This window comes from Xenopus tropicalis, chromosome 7, assembly GCF_000004195.4.
Source record: "Xenopus tropicalis strain Nigerian chromosome 7, UCB_Xtro_10.0, whole genome shotgun sequence".
Lineage (NCBI taxonomy): Eukaryota > Metazoa > Chordata > Amphibia > Anura > Pipidae > Xenopus > Xenopus tropicalis.
Genome location: NC_030683.2, coordinates 98,587,774 through 98,604,554, shown reverse-complemented (window position 1 = coordinate 98,604,554; position 16,781 = coordinate 98,587,774). Strand labels below are relative to the sequence as shown.

Genomic DNA, 16,781 nt, shown 5'->3' with positions numbered 1-16,781 from the left:
CACACACACACACAGATTTACCCACACACACACAGATTTACCCACACACACACACAGATTTACCCCCACACACACACAGATTTACCCACACACACACACACACACAGATTTACCCACACACACACACAGATTTACACACACACACACACACACACACACACAGATTTACCCACACACACACACAGATTTACACACACACACACACACACACACAGATTTACCCACACACACACACAGATTTACACACACACACACACACACACACACACAGATTTACCCACACACACAGATTTACCCACACACACACACACACAGATTTACACACACACACACACACACACACACACAGATGTACCCACACACACACACAGATTTACCCACACACACACACAGATTTACCCACACACACACACACAGATTTACCCACACACACACACACACAGATTTACCCACACACACACACACACACACAGATTTACCCACACACACACACACAGATTTACCCACACACACAGATTTACCCACACACACACACAGATTTACCCCCACACACACACACACACACAGATTTACCCACACACACACACACACACACATTTACCCACACACACACACACAGATTTACCCACACACACACAGATTTACCCACACACACACACACACAGATTTACCCACACACACACACACACACAGATATACCCACACACACATACATACAAATATACCCACACACACACACACACAGATACATACAAATATACCCACACACACACACACACAGATACATACAAATATACCCACACACACACACACACACACAGATACATACAAATATACCCACACACACACACAGATACATACAAATATACCCACACACAGATACATACAAATATACCCACACACACACACTGATAATGATACACATACACACAAACACCCAGAGATATACAACTCTCCCCTCTCCCAAAAGGCACCTAAAGGCAGCAACTTTAGCTCTGTCCCTTCTCTGAAATCTTCACAGAAAACTCCTGCTCTCTCCTGACCCCGCCCCCTCCCAACAGCGTGTGCATTACAAACCAGCATTGGTAGGTCACTGCTGCAAAAGGCTCCTCTCTCCGTTCAGGGACAGATTTCTGCAAAACTCCTGCCTCTACTTCAACTTCCCCCTTCCCCCGACTGTGTCAGAAGTAGTTCCCCCCCCCCTTCACAGCACATGCTTTTAGCTGAGCAGTGAGACACGCTGATGTCCCAGTTTGAATGCCCTGTATGTAATATTCACCAGCCACTGATTTACTTCTTACAAACCTTTCTAGGGAGAGGGCACTGCAAAAGGAGAGAGCAGGCAGGAGTTTTGCATTCAAACGGAGCCTCTGAAGCCATTGAACTACTGATGCTGGCTTTCCTTAGCTCCAGATTGACAGCACTGGCGGCCAATGAGAGAATGGCATACCTGTCAGTTAGCTAAACCCGACTCCGACTTCATAGCAGGCTAGGAGCAGGGCTGAGAGAAGCAGCTGCTAGAGGGAGCACTGTGAAAACTGATATATATTAAAAACTGTATAAAATTTTTAATACATTATATTTAGAGACTTTCATAACTTTATGTGATGATTCATTTTAATGATTATTAATTTCACGATAGTTCCCCTTTAATGCGGTCGTTTGGCCCTGGGGCCAATTATAACGACTGTTAAGGGCGCAGCCGGTTTGGGCAACGCGGTCCCTGATCTGACTGAATTTTTTAACCTGCCCGATCGATATCTGGCCAATTTCAGGCCAGATGTTGGTTGGGCAGGCCAGTCGTTGCTGCCCCTACACGGGCCGATAAGCTGCCGAATCGGTCCAAGGGACTGATATCGGCAGCTACAATCGGCTCATGTATGGCCACCTTTAGTATTGTCTATAGTAGGGTATTTCTAGTGCTTGGTAGCTGGTAGCTCCGTGTGTCTTCACCCTAACTGTCAACACCTGCACCGAGATACCTGAATTGTAACTAATAAGCTAAACAGGTCTCTTGGGGGACACCTTTATTTAGCAAAACTGTAATAACACATAAAACAAGACCCCCCAAACCTCCAGAAAAGTGTTTGCAAAAACGGCATGGTCAAAAAATTGCTGTGCTACATGTGCCATATCTTTTTGCCCCTCTTTGAATTTTTCAAATATTGGGAAGTTTGTATTTATAGGATTATCGAAAACCAAAAATCAGAGGTGCTACTAGTAGGAAAAGTCACTTGTATGATTGTAAATTTCTGTAATTTTTTTTTGTTCTAGGGAAGTGATGCGGATGTGTCAGAAAATGAAGATGAGCTTGAGGAAAAGTCAGAAAGTGAAGGAAGTGATTATGCTCCCAACAAAAAGAAGAAGAAAAAACTTAAAGAAAAAAAAGAAAAAAAAACTAAACGTAAAAAGAAAGATGACGATGAGGATAATGAAGAAGGAGGTATTAAGGTAAAAAAAACACACATATATATAATTGGAAAACCCTGTGTGAGTTGAAAAAGGCCTAAGACAAGGACTGAAAGATATAATTAATTCTTATTTGGTATGGCGGTATGGAGATCTAAATTACGGAACCATCCTGAAAACTCCATTTCCTGGGCATTCTGGATAACAGGTCCCGTACAAGAGCAGTGATTCATCTTTAAGGTTCCCACTAAAATTTTGTTGCCACTTACAGTGGCTTGCAAAAGTATTTGGCCCCCTTGAACTTTTCCACATTTTGTCATATTACAGCCACAAACATGAATCAATTTTATTGGAATTCCACGTGAAAGACCAATACAAAGTGGTGTACAAGTGAGAAGTGGAACGAAAATCATACATGATTCCAAACATTTTTTACAAATAAATAACTGCAAAGTGGGGTGTGCGTAATTATTCAGCCCCCTTTGGTCTGAGTGCAGTCAGTTGCCCATAGACATTGCCTGATGAGTGCTAATGACTAAATAGAGTGCACCTGTGTGTAATCTAATGTCAGTACAAATATAGCTGCTCTGTGACGGCCTCAGAGGTTGTCTAAGAGAATATTGGGAGCAACAACACCATGAAGTCCAAAGAACACACCAGACAGGTCAGGGATAAAGTTACTGAGAAATTTAAAGCAGGCTTAGGCTACAAAAAGATTTCCAAAGCCTTGAACATCCCACGGAGCACTGTTCAAGCAATCATTCAGAAATGGAAGGAGTATGGCACAACTGCAAACCTACCAAGACAAGGCCGTCCACCTAAACTCACAGGCCGAACAAGGAGAGCACTGATCAGAAATGCAGCCAAGAGGCCCATGGTGACTCTGGGGGAGCTGCAGAGATCTACAGCTCAGGTGGGGGAATCTGTCCATAGGACAACTTTTCGTCGTGCACTGCACAAAGTTGGCCTTTATGGAAGAGTGGCAAGAAGAAAGCCATTGTTAACAGAAAACCATAAGAAGTCCCATTTGCAGTTTGCCACAAGCCATGTGGGGGACACAGCAAACATGTGGAAGAAGGTGCTCTGGTCAGATGAGACCAAAATGGAACTTTTTGGCCAAAATGCAAAACGCTATGTGTGGCGGAAAACTAACACTGCACATCACTCTGAACACACCATCCCCACTGTCAAATATGGTGGTGGCAGCATCATGCTCTGGGGGTGCTTCTCTTCAGCAGGGACAGGGAAGCTGGTCAGAGTTGATGGGAAGATGGATGGAGCCAAATACAGGGCAATCTTGGAAGAAAACCTCTTGGAGTCTGCAAAAGACTTGAGACTGGGGCGGAGGTTCACCTTCCAGCAGGACAACGACCCTAAACATAAAGCCAGGGCAACAATGGAATGGTTTAAAACAAAACATATCCATGTGTTAGAATGGCCCAGTCAAAGTCCAGATCTAAATCCAATGGAGAATCTGTGGCAAGATCTGAAAACTGCTGTTCACAAACGCTGTCCATCTAATCTGACTGAGCTGGAGCTGTTTTGCAAAGAAGAATGGGCAAGGATTTCATTCTCTAGATGTGCAAAGCTGGTAGAGACATACCCTAAAAGACTGGCAGCTGTAATTGCAGCAAAAGGTGGTTCTACAAAGTATTGACTCAGGGGGCTGAATAATTACGCACACCCCACTTTGCAGTTATTTATTTGTAAAAAATGTTTGGAATCATGTATGATTTTCGTTCCACTTCTCACTTGTACACCACTTTGTATTGGTCTTTCACGTGGAATTCCAATAAAATTGCTTCATGTTTGTGGCTGTAATGTGACAAAATGTGGAAAAGTTCAAGGGGGCCGAATACTTTTGCAAGCCACTGTAAGTGTGCATGTGTGTAAGGGTTACATTTCTGTTTATACACAGTTAAATAGAACTTCTGCAGGTTTCATTAAAAATACCAAATGTGCTAAAACATTACCAGATGTTAAGAAGTGAACATTATTTTTTAAAGTAGTGCGCTATAACCTTTACTGTATGCTTTCACTTGAACAGGAAGCAGAGTAAAAGAAAAATGTTCTCTTTTGGGAAACAACACAAACAGGCAAAGTATTTAATGTTTTTATTATGAAGCAGAAAAAAAGTTGTCAGGCAGGTTTTGGAAAGGAAATAAGTAATAATTTGGTATTTTGATGACTTCTAACCATACAGGGATAAGGTGAGAGCACTATTAAAAAAGCTGCAAAGGAATTGTACATTAAAAAGTTTACACAATGTTGTGGCACAAAAAACAGGACATGATACACAACCATTAGAGTAAATATTTAGTTTATATTGTATGCAGAGGATACTCAAAAGGTATTTTTGCTTTATAAATAGAAATAGAAATGTAATGAGTTAGTCTAGTCTGCCCATGGAATCCTAATTCGTGTTAAAGTTGCTTTACAACTGTTCATGGAAAAATATTACATGTGCTTATCAGCCTTCTTGTAATGGAATCATGTCTGGTACACAGTACAGTATTCCAGCAGTTGTAAAAGGAATTGATGTAAATATGATGATTTTATATATATATATATATATATATATATATATATATATATATATAGGATATAATGTGAAAAGCTGCACTTCCTGAAAGCTGGGTGTCCAGAACCAAAAGACTGTAATAAATACAATTAAGGTGGTCTACATGCCGAATATCCATATTTCTCAAAGTTCTTTATTCCGTAAATATTATCAATTTTTCGGCTCCTGCTTGGAGCCTTTTTTAAGCAAACATGTATACTTCTTAGTACTACTTTGTCAATTATATGGTTTAAGCCTTACAGCATTAATGTATACATGATAAGGCAGTCTTTGCAAGACTTAACTGAAAGTTATATGCACAACCTAAAATGATAAGGCATGGAATTCACTATTTACAGAAGCACCCAGGGCAAGATATTCACTGTACATGAGATTAATATTATTAACAGCTTAATTTCACAAAAAACAAAATTCACATCATATTAATGAAAACCAGAACACAACCTTTGTGAAAAAAGGAGTAGATCCAAGGAAATACCCAGAATCTGTAGGACCACAGAAAAGATTTAAATTTGAGGTTGACTGTAATATGAATCTACCATTAATCAAACCCATAGAGATACAAGTCCTTGGAGAACTTCACCAAGCTTTCTCTAGGATTATATTTTTCAAGTTTTAATTTCTTAAAATCTCTCTTGCGTATTATGGTGCCATTGAGTTGCAGCTAAAAAAATAATGTAATACCAATTCCAAAACAGCATATGTCCTTTTGCATAGTTGCAAAACTCTGCTATTCTAGAAATCTGTAGCAGGCTTTCTGTTTATTTTTAAGGAGCCTAAATCCTCAGCTCAGTTAATGGAAGAGTGGGGCCTAGACAATGTGGACTATGCCTTCTCAGAAGAAGATTACCATACACTGACTAACTACAAGGCTTTTAGTCAGTTTCTCAGGTAAGATAGATCTAAAGTACTGCACTGTTTTCATGAGAAGTGTTAGATGAATATGAAAACCTCTTGTGTTTCTGAGCAGAAGTCATTGAATGCAAATTAGGTTGGGAGCAATGGTCATTCGGAAGTGGATAATACAGGTACAGGTATGGCATCTGTTGCCTGGAAACGGGAAGGTCATCTTTAACTCTATTTTAATTAAATAATTCGGAATTTTTAAAACTTTTCTTTTTCTCTGTAATAATAATACAGTACATTGTACATGATCCCATCTAACTTATAATTAATCGTTATTGAAGGCAAAACAATGCTATTGGGTTTAGTTAATGTTTGAAAGATTTTTTTTAGTAGACTTGAAGGAAAACTATATCCCCAAACAATGTAGGTCTCTATAAACATATATTGCATAAACAAGCTCATATGTAAAACCCTGCTTCATCTAAATAAACCATTTTCATTAAAACATACTTTTTCAGTAGTATGTGCTATTGGGTACTCCTAAATAGAAAACTAGAAATAATTAAGGGCCCCCTCCTGGGATCATAGGATTCACAGTGCACACAAACAAGCCAAGGCACACATACATGCTAGGCTACATCAGCCAATGAATGGAAAGACTTCTCTCTTTTGCCTCCAAACTTCTTCCTGTTATAGTTAGAGCTGCATTATTTCTTGTCATGTGTTCTCTGAGGGAGCACACAGCCCATCACTAAATGGTGGATCAAGGGAAAGGATATAAAAGGAAAATATTTACCTATATATATATATATTCCAGTTTGGCGAGATTCTTTAATAAGTCACTAAATATATATATATAAACTATCTATTGGTTAAGTATTCAATCTGGGGGTATAGTTTTCCTTTAAGGTATAGAGATCCAAACTATGGAAATATGGAAAGACTCATCAAGCAAAGCCCATGTCCCGAGCATTCTAGAAAAAAGATCCTGTACAATACAGTGGCTTTTTTATTTCAAGAAGATCTTTTTATATTTATGGTCATTTGTTGTACTTTCTTGCACTGAGGTAACTGTTGACGATATTTTATTATATAACGTCTCATTTCATTGTAATTTCTCTGTGACTCACTGTAATCTATTCTATATTTTTTTTTACTATTGTTAAGAAATCTTCTCTGCCTCTCTGTGACGGATATTTCTGTGAACAAACGGGAGAATTTACTGTGTAGCTGCAGCCATATTTGTACATTTTAATTTGGGTGGGCAAAGTGCTTATGCACACAGCATCTGTAATTGAATATTGAACAATTAACTTTTAAAGTGGCCAAAATGTAAGATGGGAACCACCAGTAGAACTTGAGCTGGTGTTCAGTATGACACAACAGTAGCGTATAACCCAGAAATAGCTTGTTTAATCAATTTTATAAACACAATGGCAGTTGATTTATGAACTATATTTTCTCTCAGCGTCATGGTGCTATAACAGGAAAAAAATGAAAGTTTGGGCTCAACAGTAAAAAATGTTAAACCATTAAGCAGGGGGTGCAATGGGGGTGAGAATATCTTATTATCGTATTTGGCTGTAGCAGCATCCTGACTTACTGACTCAGGGTCGGACTGGGGGGTGCAGGGCCCACCGGGGCCCCCGCCCCAGGGGCCCTGCAGGTGCCCCAGCCAGCCGTGTCCCCTACCCCCCCAGGGGCCCCCCTAACCCCCCCGCAGGGCCCCCACCCGACGTCCTCCCCGCGTATAAATTGAATGCGTCAGCGGAGGAACAGTCAGTAGCGGGAGCGCCGGCAAAGGTCGGGCTGGGCCGCCGGGGCCCACCTGTACTGACTAAAGCTGGCCATGCACACAAGATTTTAGTCTTGTTCTTCTGACAAATGTTTTAAAACACGATTTAAAATTAACATTCAGATTGAAATTGTAGGACAATGTATCTGAGGATGTTCTGAACATAAAATAATTGGCAGACAGCAGTCGTAAAAAAATGATGTCCCAGAAGTTCATTTTAGGCCCCCCAAGGAAACACAATACATGCAGAGATTTTATCGTTATCTAACCAAAATTTTCTAACCTGTCCAATCGACTAAATCAGGACGATAATTCAGAGCCCACACATGGTCTGATAATCATACGAAACATAGTTTTGTACGATTATATTGGTGCTTGTATGGCCAGCTTAATTGTGGAGCTCTGGTAATGTCTGTGCACCTGTCAGTTAAGTGAATCTTCTTTGATAAAAAATGTGAACTATAAATGAATTGTATATTTTTTGTTTTAACAATTTAGGCCTTTAATTGCAAAGAAGAATCCGAAAATCCCAATGTCGAAGATGATGACTGTTCTTGGGGCCAAATGGCGGGAGTTCAGTTCTAATAATCCACTAAAGGGGAGTTCTGCAGCAGCAGCTGCTGCAGCAGTCGCAGCAGCAGTTGAAACTGTGGCTGTAGCGCCTCCAATATTGGTCAGTCCCCCACAGCCAGTCCAACCTGCACCTATTAGGAAGGCAAAAACCAAGGAAGGAAAAGGTATGTTCCCAGCTTCACTATAGCCTATTTTTTAATGGCATTGACCCCAGCAACAGTGGGCTTTACACTAAAGGGCTCATTCACACATACAGTGCTATCTTCAATTTTGGTTGTAAACAACCTCTAAGAGTGTGCTGAGTTTTGCATCCATTTTTCTACTTTGTACCTGTAGTTGCACTTGCATTAATAAATTAGCTGTGAGGAATGTGCAATTCTTTCTTACCCACAAATGTGGGCCTGTGTTAAATGTGCAGATGGGGTTCTAGTGTGTTATTTTTTGGGGTTAGTCTTAAAGGAGAGTGATTCCACTTTTCTTTCTCCTTTAATGTGAAGTATTTTTTGTGCACCCTGAGCCTAAGCAACCGGTAATAAAAGTTTCTGTGCAATGTGGCACCCTAGATTGCTCTGAACCATTGTTAATGCAGTATGTGTGCACCCTGAGCTTGGTGATATGTCTGTGTGTAAAAATATGAGTGCTTGGGACAGTGTCATTACTTTCATTATAATTTTGGTTGGAACCTGTATAAGCAGTATTCTGTGCTTTCTTTAAAGGGACATTATAGTGATTTATTATGGGTTTTTATTACATGTTTAAGAGATGCATAGTTCAAAAGATGAATAGTCCTGTTTTATGTATGTATTATGTGTGTATTATGAGTTGGCAGCCCTAAAAAACACAGACCTCTGAAGCATAGTCAAAATAAATGTAACCTGGCATTTCAAGTTATGATTTATTTTAAATAATGGTAGACTCTCATAAGAAAACTATATGACCTTATTTTGACCTAGATTATTAATTTAGAAATGCTTGCATTATACATACAGTACAGGTTTTTGAGAGTTCTCATCCCCAGGGGGTGATTGCATTAACATCCCCTTACTATTCAGGGTGTAGGATTAGTGGTTGCTACGCCTGCCATATTTTCTGGTTAAACAAATGACCCAATGTCTGTTATCTGTTATAATGAATTAAACTGGAATTAAAGGAGAAGGAAAGGCTAAGTCTCGCTCCCCTGGGCTGGTGCTGTTTTCTCCTAACAGGGGCACCAGCCCGGGGTACAAGGTAAGCGATTAAAGTCACTGGGGGGTGCCTAATATTTTAGCACCCCCAAGTGACTTAGCCTTACCTTCTCCTTTAAGTAAATGGTCTGGTAAAATAGTGATTGGGTTACTACCCTTCTACTGACCTCTATCTTGCCATGTTTTTGTTTAGTTCATTCACTCCCCTAAGGACCCATCTCCACAATTTTATTACATTATTTCCTTGAACTTGGTGGGAATAAGGGGTCATAGAATTCCTCTCCTTACCTTATTTTTGTATTATTCCCTATCTTAAATTTGGTTTTACTGTGTGATGTTGTGTGTTTGCCCACGGGACCTGATTTATATTTTTAAAGCTGACCCACCAAAGCTCAGGGGAGGAGTTACAAAGATCTTCTCATGTGAGATATTATCTTATTTTTCACAATTCACAAAAGTATAATGCTGTTTTCATAGGACCTGGTGTAAGGAAAAAATCCAAACCATCCAAGGATAGCAAGAAAAAATCTAAAGTCAAGAAAATGACAAACCTGAAATTTAAATTTGGAGGGATGGCCAGCAAAAGGAAAAAAGGTTCATCGGTAAGTAATTTTAATATTTCCACTATCTCACATTTATGAATATTTGAACTCTGACTGGGGCTCCTTATCTTCTGCTGTTCCATTCACATAATAATTGATGGCCACTATTAACCCTGAGCAATAAAATAGCTTAAAGGAGAAGGAAAAGCATTTTTGCATTTTATTGCCAATAGATTAGTCACAATAGTGCAAGCTAGAACACTATATTTATTCTGTATAAAACTTTACCATACCTGAGTAAACAGCCCTAGAAGCTCCCTCTGTTTGTTTTAGATAGCAGCTGCCATTTTAGCTTGGTCTTATTAGCTTCTGTGCTGCAGCTCTAGCTGCTGGTAGCTCAGATTACACAGCACAGTTGGAAGGGGGAGCGAGAGATGATCGGAGGGGGAGGAGGAAAAGGGAGGGGGAGAAGGAGAGAAGAGCAAACCTCTTCTGATAACGCTTATCTAGTTTATACCTTTACTTCTTCTTTAAAGGAGAACTAAACCCCCCTGGGTACAAAAGCCCCACTCAACTGCCCTCCATTAGCCCCCTTCTCCCTCCCTGCACAGTTTGTTTCATAGAAAATGTCCCCTATTTGAATAAATGAAATAAAAATGTACAGCATGGCAGTGATTTCAGGCACCATCTTCACTCCCTTTCCGATCCTCTTGCAGGAGTATGCTCAGTTAAAGCTGATTCCACACTAGCGCCAACTGTACAGAGAAGAGACACAAAGCCTGCAATCTTGCTGTGCTGCACTGCATTTTTATTTCATTTGTTCACATAGGGGCCCTTTTCTATAAAATAGACTGTGCGTGGAGGGAGAGAGGGGCTGATGGAGGGCAGTTGAGTGGGCTTTTGTACCCGGGGGTTTAGTTCTCATTTAAGAAAAGCAAAATATTACTAGACATCATTGCATTCTGTATTAATTTATAAAAATATGAGCCTCTTCCACAGTATATAATTGATTGGTGTTTCTAGGTAGTAGACGGTAATACCATCTATCTATCTATCTATCTATCATCTATCAATTTATCATTGAAAAAAACTAATAGAATAAAGGTTCTTACTAAAAATGTTTAAAACATTTCAGAAATATATCACGCTAAACACCACAAAATAAGTACAGATCTTATACTGAATAGCTCTGTCTTTGCTTAGATCCATTGCACTTTGCTTTGCATTTGCGACAGTAATTGGGGACATTTACCATGATATTCCTAGATTTCCAGCCAATTGTTTTCTGAAGTATATGTTTCTATACTTATTTTGAAGTTTCTCTTTACTTTCGCCTTACAGAAATAGAGAGGAATTTATCATAATATCCCCTTTGCTGATGTGTAGAATGTTACTGTTATAAAACTACCACAACCATTTTTGTATGACTTTCTGCAGCCTTGTTGCAGTGTCATAATTCTTTTACAGGAAACTTTCAGGGAGGCATGGCCTACTATTCAAGAAGTAAGGGTAAGGTCTGGTAGCATTGTAGAATGTAGTAACAATTTTCTGAAGAAATAGCTGCAGCAAGAGTTAATCCCCTAGTTGGTCATACTTGGGCTTGCTTATGATAGGGGAATTAGGTACATAAAAAAAGTAGTGTGCCATGTTTTTCGCCCACTTTAACCCTTGCAGAAGTTTCGTCTAACTCAGTTTCTTGTGCTGCTTGCACTTTCCAGTAGGGGCAGTACATGAATGACACAAGTTGTTCTGGAGTTCTTTACTTTACACTTGCTCAGGACAGGCATTAAGTAAATCTCTCTTATGCCTGTGAACACTTCACTTTGCACCTTGCAGCCAATGCACCATTAAAGAGGCGTGATGTTGGCAATATGTTCTCCCTTGTATTTGGCTTGTGTATTCATATTAAAGTACAATCAAGTCATTATCAAAGCCATAAAATAAACAATGTCATAAGCACCATCATTTTATTGGCTGTTCATTTAAGATGCTACTGATAGTGGAGTTCCCTCCATGTAAACTGAATTTATTATATTCCACATTTACTGGTGTTGGTTTCCGAGGCTCCTTTTTGTGCTCCTCAAGAATCCTGTGAACCTGCATTGTTGGTTTTTTATTTGGTAATAATAATATATTACTATTACAGAGATACCCATAGCAACCAATAAGATGTTTGCTTTTAAAGGCTAAAGCCTAACTAAAGATGTAGGCTAGAAATTTTGTAAATTATGTTTTGTGCTTCTGTACCAGCCCAAGGTAACCACAGCCCTTTAGCAGGGAAGATCTGTGCCCCCAAATGTGCCCCAGTAGCTCCCCATCTTCTTTTCTGCTGATTCCCTGCACATGCTCTGTGCTACTGTCAGTTACTGAGCTTAGGGACCCACTCACAATATACTGTATATACAGAATATAAATGTCACAATATAAGGTTGATTAGTAATTAACACAGATGATTACTGCATGGCAGTTCTGAAACCAGTGCTATTAGCATCAGACTTTAATCATCAGCCCATTAGAATCAGTTTATATGACAGACAAACATCATTTTCTTGATAATTTCTGATGACCCCTAGCTTCTCAACAGCTGCTCAGAGTGCACTGAGCATGTTTGTATCTAACAGAAGTGTCCAGTATGGTCACCCCCCCTGACAACTTTAAAGAACTGGATTATTGCTACTATGGAGATGTTGAACCTTTAGGCTGGTTCAGTAAGTTCATTATATAAAATATGGTATATCTAGCCATACTCAGATTTAGGGTTTAGTTCTCCTTTAAATGGGTGACCAGTAAATTCTACCTGCTGATTGGTTGCTATGAGTTACTGCTTCTGGGCAAACTTAAGTCTACTAAAAGTAATTTAAACTTTAAATAAAATCAATATATTGTTTTGCCTTTAAGAAGGATTAATTATATCTTAGCTGGGATCAAGTACAAGGTACTGTTTTATTATTACATAGAAAAAGGAACACTATTCAAAAATTTGAATTGTTTTAATTAAATGGAGTCTTTGTGAGATAGCCTTCCCGTAATTCAGAACTTTATGAATAGTGGGTTTCCAGATAATGGATCCCATACCTGTACCACATGTGTGTATGTATTAAACATAGGGTCTTCTAAAAAATAGCACCTGTTAGAGATATTTAAGTAGAAAGTTTATACAGTGATACTAGAATGGCATACATAATGAGCACTGACTAAAGATATATAAACAATATAAAGCTTAGATTCAGATTTACTAAATATTAAACTGGGGAATCATAGGGAAACCAAAGTATCCAGAGGAAACCCAAGCCAGCATGGGAAGAACAAATAATAAGTCCTGGGAGGAACTGAATCTAGGATCCCAGTGCTGCAAGGCAGCAGTTCTAACTACTAAAAACAACCCACTGAATCTTTCATGTCTTGAAAGTTAACAAGCATTGCCTTCAATTATCACAAGCTAATAGGGCTAAACTATTCATTTCCAATCAGCAGTTACACCGAAAATGCTTAGTAAATCAGCCTCACTCAGTTTTACAGGTAAGTCACTACCAGGCATAAAGAAATAAATAACAGAGCATATTAATTATATCCCTGAATAATTCTCACTTTGTTATGAAATTGGATAATTTCATAATAAGTGCAGTTTTCTCTGGTTTTGGTATCCCATAGCAACCAGCTGTTAATATTTGCTGGTCTTCTGTATACTAGACTTTGCACCCCACATTACATTACCATTATGTCCTAGTAGCATTCGGGTATATAGCACATCTGCCATCTGCAGAACATTCTAAATTGTAACAATAGTGCAGGAACATCAGTTCTCTAACTGCAGGGTCCAAGATTTCTCCTGTTTATCACGGACACACACACACACATATATATATGTAATACATATATATTTATTCATAAAATTAGTATTTCTATGGAAACTAGAGTTACAGTTAAAAAAAATTCTGATTTCATGGAGTGTTAAGTAAGTCTGGGATTAAAATTACAGAATGCAGCCAGGCTATTTCTGTATTGCACACATTCTAACTCAGTGGGAGGGTGGCAAACAATTTATGTACCTGCAATATACAATGTAAAAATATGTCAAGCAAATTTCCCTTTAGATTTTATAGGGGATGCCTTATACCACATTAGAAGTCACATAGGAATAAGACACAAGGTTGAAGGCCAACTGCTTTAAGACTAGTAAATTCTAATATTTTATAACAGGGGTTACATTATTTTATAAAATGCGCACGTTTCAATGACTCATGACAAATTACAACAATAAGTGCGACTATAACTGATGACATCACTAAGCACTATAAATAAGAATAGATATTGCAGTATATTTATGGGTCTTATGTATTATGTCAGTAATTGTTTCTATCATGAAAAAACATACTTTTAATTCAGTGACCAGTCAGTAAGCCCTTCTCTTTGCAGGCCTTAGGGTTTTTCTAGTGTTGAATTGTTTTACTTTTTCAGCAGACCTTGTGTGAGGCCCGTAATCTCTGCTTGATGTATCCATTCATGTGAGGTCTATGTATTAGTCAGGTAACAAGTTCCGTTTTACTTAGGTCATTTGTAAGATATTTCTTTAAAAGGGCCAGTAACACCCAAAAATGACAATGCTGAAAATGCATTTGGATAAAATGTTTGCTTAGTCTGCATTTTTGGACAGTCTTTAAAATGCATAATATTTCAATTGAAACATGTCAGTAGTTTTGTTTTGTAGGACTTTTAGGCTTATAAATATATACTATCTAAGGTTCCAGTGAACTTTATAGAAAAATTAAACATCTTAACAAGCACAGTGTAGAAACTAGTATATGAATTTAGATGTATAGTTTCCGTTCTTTTATATTGCTGGTCCTTTATATTTTAAATACAATGCCAGTACTGTACAGTACTATTTGGTACTTTAATACATCTCATATCCACCATGTGTGCCTGTACCTGGGCAGACACAATGCTTTCGGGTACAGGCAAGGTAGGAGACTGAGGAGGGATTGATTCTCAGCCTGCGTTTTTCAACAGGCCGAGATTCAGCCCTGTGTGGCATCAACCTAAAAAGTTGAAGTTTTATCTCTTTGTGCCCTTCAGAGTTTCTGTATGTTTATACACATTTTTAAAATAGATCCAGAGATTCTCAGATAGATAAAAATCATGGTTATTGTAGACAGCTTTCCACTCCAGCCTGGTATTTGGGATCATTGCCCTAGTGAAACTAACTTTCTCCAAAATTTCAGTATATATTTAGTTTATATTAACATTCAAAAAGTTTTTTTTGGGAATGCATTGTCAGAGCATTTTTATTTTGGTAACAATGTGGTGTCGTTTTTTCAAATAGTCTTTGTAATTTTCATTTTTCAGGGTCTTATATTTGTTCTTAATATATTTTATATACCATTGTAAGTGAATAGAATTGATCATGTGATACATGCACTACACGTTTACTTGGTAGTCATTCTACTGTAAGTCTAATATGGCCACTCAATTTTATTCATTATCCATAGCAGAAAAATAAGTATGTTCCTGTTCTGCTTGTTAGGCTGACCTGGAACTGCATAGGCAGTGTTGACAGTGATATGAATGGTGGACTCGCCAAAATGAATTTTTGGGCTCCTGTCAAACCTGAGAAACCATTTTTGAATGTTCCATTTCTAAAGTTGTAGTTTTTGCAATGTTTGCTATCAGCTCTGGTAAAACCTTATATGTATTACTCAAAGCCCCACTCAGTGTGTTGAGTTCAATGGAAATTAAAATTCATAATGTGGGACAAAAATCTTTGTAAAATTACACTTATATTTTTTTTTAAATAAACATACACTTTCTTGATATGATGGAATAGAAGTAGAAGGATAAATAAACTGCGTACAAAATACATGTTGCACAAGCATTTAATTTGTTAGGTTTTTGGAGTATTTGTATGAGAATTTTGTGAAGGATTGCCATATTACCCTTAGATACTCATGCTAAGTAACTGTATATAGGGCATTTTCATTTCCTAGTGTAACCTTTTAGCCAGTCGTAAAGTAGCTTAATAGCTTAATCCTGCACTAAGGAAGAGGCACAATTGATATGCCCCCCCCCCCCCCAATAAGGACTTTTTCATGTCTCATTTTGGTTTTATATATATAGAAAGGGTCATATAATTATATCCTAAGAAGACTTTAAACTAAAAATTTAAATTTTTGACTAAAATAGTGAATATGCAGATTGAATAGATTTTATTGATGCCATTGAGACACACATTGTGGTTATATGCTCCAGTTGCATCAATTAAGTTAGCGCTATCAGTAGCTCATTTATTTTAATATAAATGTGCAGTTAACAATATACTCATATTTCATTTTGCTATGATGTGAGCCTTAGTTGCATTCATATTTGTTGGTTATTCATATGAGTGAGAACTGCCTTGGTTGTCTCTCTAAAGAATGTACAAGTGTGAGCTCTTTTATCCAGAACGCTATGAAATATGGGAAGGCAAAATGATTTCCTGTTTCTCTGTAGTATTAAACAGTACCTTGTACTTAGTAACTAAACTGCATAAAGCCATGTTGATAAAACAACTATCTTTCAAGGTTTTTTTAATGTTTAAATGTTTTTTAGCAGCCTTAAGGTATGACCCAAATTACTGATATATCATGTATCTGTAAAACTCCAGAACCACACCTAACCCATGCCAACCCTAACCCCTGATAACATGACTAGTGATCAGCGAATCTGTCCCGTTTTCGGTTTGACAAAAATGTTGCACGTCAAAAAAAATTGTGGGCATATTTTTTTTTTTTTTTACAAACGACAATTTTTTCTTGACGCACGTCATTTTTGAAATGCAACAACTTTATTTTCTGCCGCAGGTGATAATATTTCTT

General features: G+C 38.1%; 1 protein-coding gene across 3 annotated transcripts in view; it reads left to right on the top strand.

Moving 5' to 3' along the window:
- Positions 1-16,781, top strand: part of chd5 (chromodomain helicase DNA binding protein 5) — a 147,184-nt gene that overhangs the window by 48,086 nt on the left and 82,317 nt on the right. For all 3 annotated transcript variants that reach the window (XM_031905733.1, XM_031905732.1, XM_031905734.1), the window contains exons 3-6: positions 2,275-2,451; positions 5,763-5,881; positions 8,130-8,368; positions 9,866-9,990. In XM_031905733.1, the coding sequence (XP_031761593.1) occupies positions 2,275-2,451; positions 5,763-5,881; positions 8,130-8,368; positions 9,866-9,990 (660 nt within the window). The remainder of the gene's footprint in view (positions 1-2,274; positions 2,452-5,762; positions 5,882-8,129; positions 8,369-9,865; positions 9,991-16,781) is intronic.